General features: G+C 39.5%; 1 protein-coding gene across 1 annotated transcript; it reads left to right on the forward strand.

Moving 5' to 3' along the window:
- The first annotated feature begins 629 nt into the window (after positions 1–629).
- LOC124365413 (histone-lysine N-methyltransferase SETMAR-like) lies at positions 630–1,700 on the forward strand. Its single transcript, XM_046821393.1, has one exon. The coding sequence runs from the start codon at positions 630–632 to the stop codon at positions 1,698–1,700; it is 1,071 nt and encodes a 356-aa protein (XP_046677349.1).
- Positions 1,701–1,992: the final 292 nt, after the last annotated feature.

Below are 1,992 nucleotides of genomic sequence, written 5' to 3' on the forward strand. Positions count from 1 at the left end.
TGGCATGATTGCTATGCATTGTTATAAATTATTGCATAATGTCTTCCTTGTGTTATCTGTTATTATTACTAGTTTTTTATGTTATTGGATTGTTGTTACCACAGTTATTACTCATTGTATGCCATCTTGATTAGTTTATCCTTAGTTAAGTCAACTCATGTATAAATGGTGGAACCGTTGGAAATAAATAAATAAAGCCATGTTTTTTTTAAAATATTGGAAGCAAGGATATAACTTGTCTAAAATGAAAATTTCACAATAAAACACAGTACTTTGAGATTTGCCAATATATTGTCACACAATTGAGGCTAGACATATCCAGGATGATGTATTTAAATGCATTATTAATTGGTAATCGAGTAGATAAATAAAGGATAAAGCATTGCAACTCAGGGTAGCATGTGGTCACCGCGCAATTTGGCCACTTATTCCCATTGGTACAGAATCTGCCCCCACTGACCCCAAAGAGCTAAATACGAGGGCAATCAAATATAAATGGTAATTTTGCTGTTGACTGTACTAAACACGTTCGGACGTGATGCGGCTGTGGGCGATTGTTGTTTTGCTTAATAGGAGTGGGGGGAACTGCTTGCTTCACACTAGCGTTGTGTTCTGCCTTCAGTACAGTCATGACCGAGCGAGAGGTACATCCATCTGTTGCGCAACGCATCGTCATAAAATTTTTAACAAATGAAGGTGTTAAGCCTTCGGAAATTTTTATTCGTTTGCAGGCACAGTTTGGGGACACTACTCTGTCTCAAAATCGAGTGTATACGTGGGCCAGAGAATTTAGAGATGGCCGAGAACGTGTTGAAAACGAAAGTCACGGTCGACGCCCAAGGTCAAGTCTTACAGATGACAACATTAGTGCGGTTCGACAGCTTATTGAAGGTGATCGCCGGTTAACTGTTCAAGAAATCTCGTCGGAAATTTGTATCAGCTACGGGAGTGTTCAGTCTGCAATCACAGACCACCTTGGCTTCAGAAAAATTTGTGCTCGCTGGGTTCCGAGGTTGTTGACCGGAAATCAAAAACAGGTCAGGTCGGAGATTTCTGGGAGACTTCTGCAACGATTTCAAGAAGAAGGTGAAAATTTTTTGAGGCGCATCGTCACATGTGATGAGACGTGGGTCCACCATTACACTCCCGAATCGAAAATGGCAAGTAAGGAGTGGCGAAGGAAGGATGAAGGCTGCCCAGTGAAAGCCAAAACTCGTCTCTCAGCCGGAAAAGTTCTTGCAACAATTTTTGTTGACTCAAGGGGAGTTCTACTCATTGATTTTCTTCATGATCAACGAACAGTGAATGCGGCTTACTACTGCCAGGTGCTACAGTCAGCAAAAACCAGTTACTGGAACAAAAGACGAGGTGTGCCCATTAGAGATGTCATCCTTCTCCATGACAACGCAAGGCCTCACACCGCATTATTGACAAGGGATAAATTGGAAGAAATGGGCTGGGAAACTCTCGAACACCCTCCTTACAGTCCAGACTTGTTCCCTTTTGACTATTTTTTGTTTGCGCCCCTGAAAGAATCACTTGGAGGAAAACGATTTGAAAACAATGAAGACGTCGAAAAGCACGTGCGCGATTGGTTAACAACTCGCCCTCAATCTTTTTATGAACAGGGAATATTCAAGCTTCCAAATCGGTGGCAGAAGTGTGTAGATAATGCAGGAGACTACATTGAAAAATGTTGAATGTATAGTTTCTGTATAGTATTATTAAATAAATATAATGTTGAAAATTACCGTTTATATTTGATTTGCCTAGTAGATATACTGTTATCTTTCATAAATATCAAACGTTCACATTTCCAGGTTTATGATTCATATTCTGATGTACAACACACTACTTAGTCTGCTTGAGTGCATTTATCTTTCTAGATGAAATTTTTCATATTTGTGCATACTAACCTTATAATTTACGATTTTGATATCTGAATAAAAAGTTATATCCCAGTCCTCGAAAGATAGTGCTTTTAATTTGCAA

This window comes from Homalodisca vitripennis, chromosome 6 (assembly GCF_021130785.1).
Source record: "Homalodisca vitripennis isolate AUS2020 chromosome 6, UT_GWSS_2.1, whole genome shotgun sequence".
Classification (NCBI taxonomy): Eukaryota; Metazoa; Arthropoda; class Insecta; order Hemiptera; family Cicadellidae; genus Homalodisca; species Homalodisca vitripennis.

Bases quoted from the DNA above. Each gene is read 5' to 3' on its own strand.
- LOC124365413 (XM_046821393.1), top strand. From the start codon at position 630: ATGACCGAGCGAGAGGTACATCCATCTGTTGCGCAACGCATCGTCATA.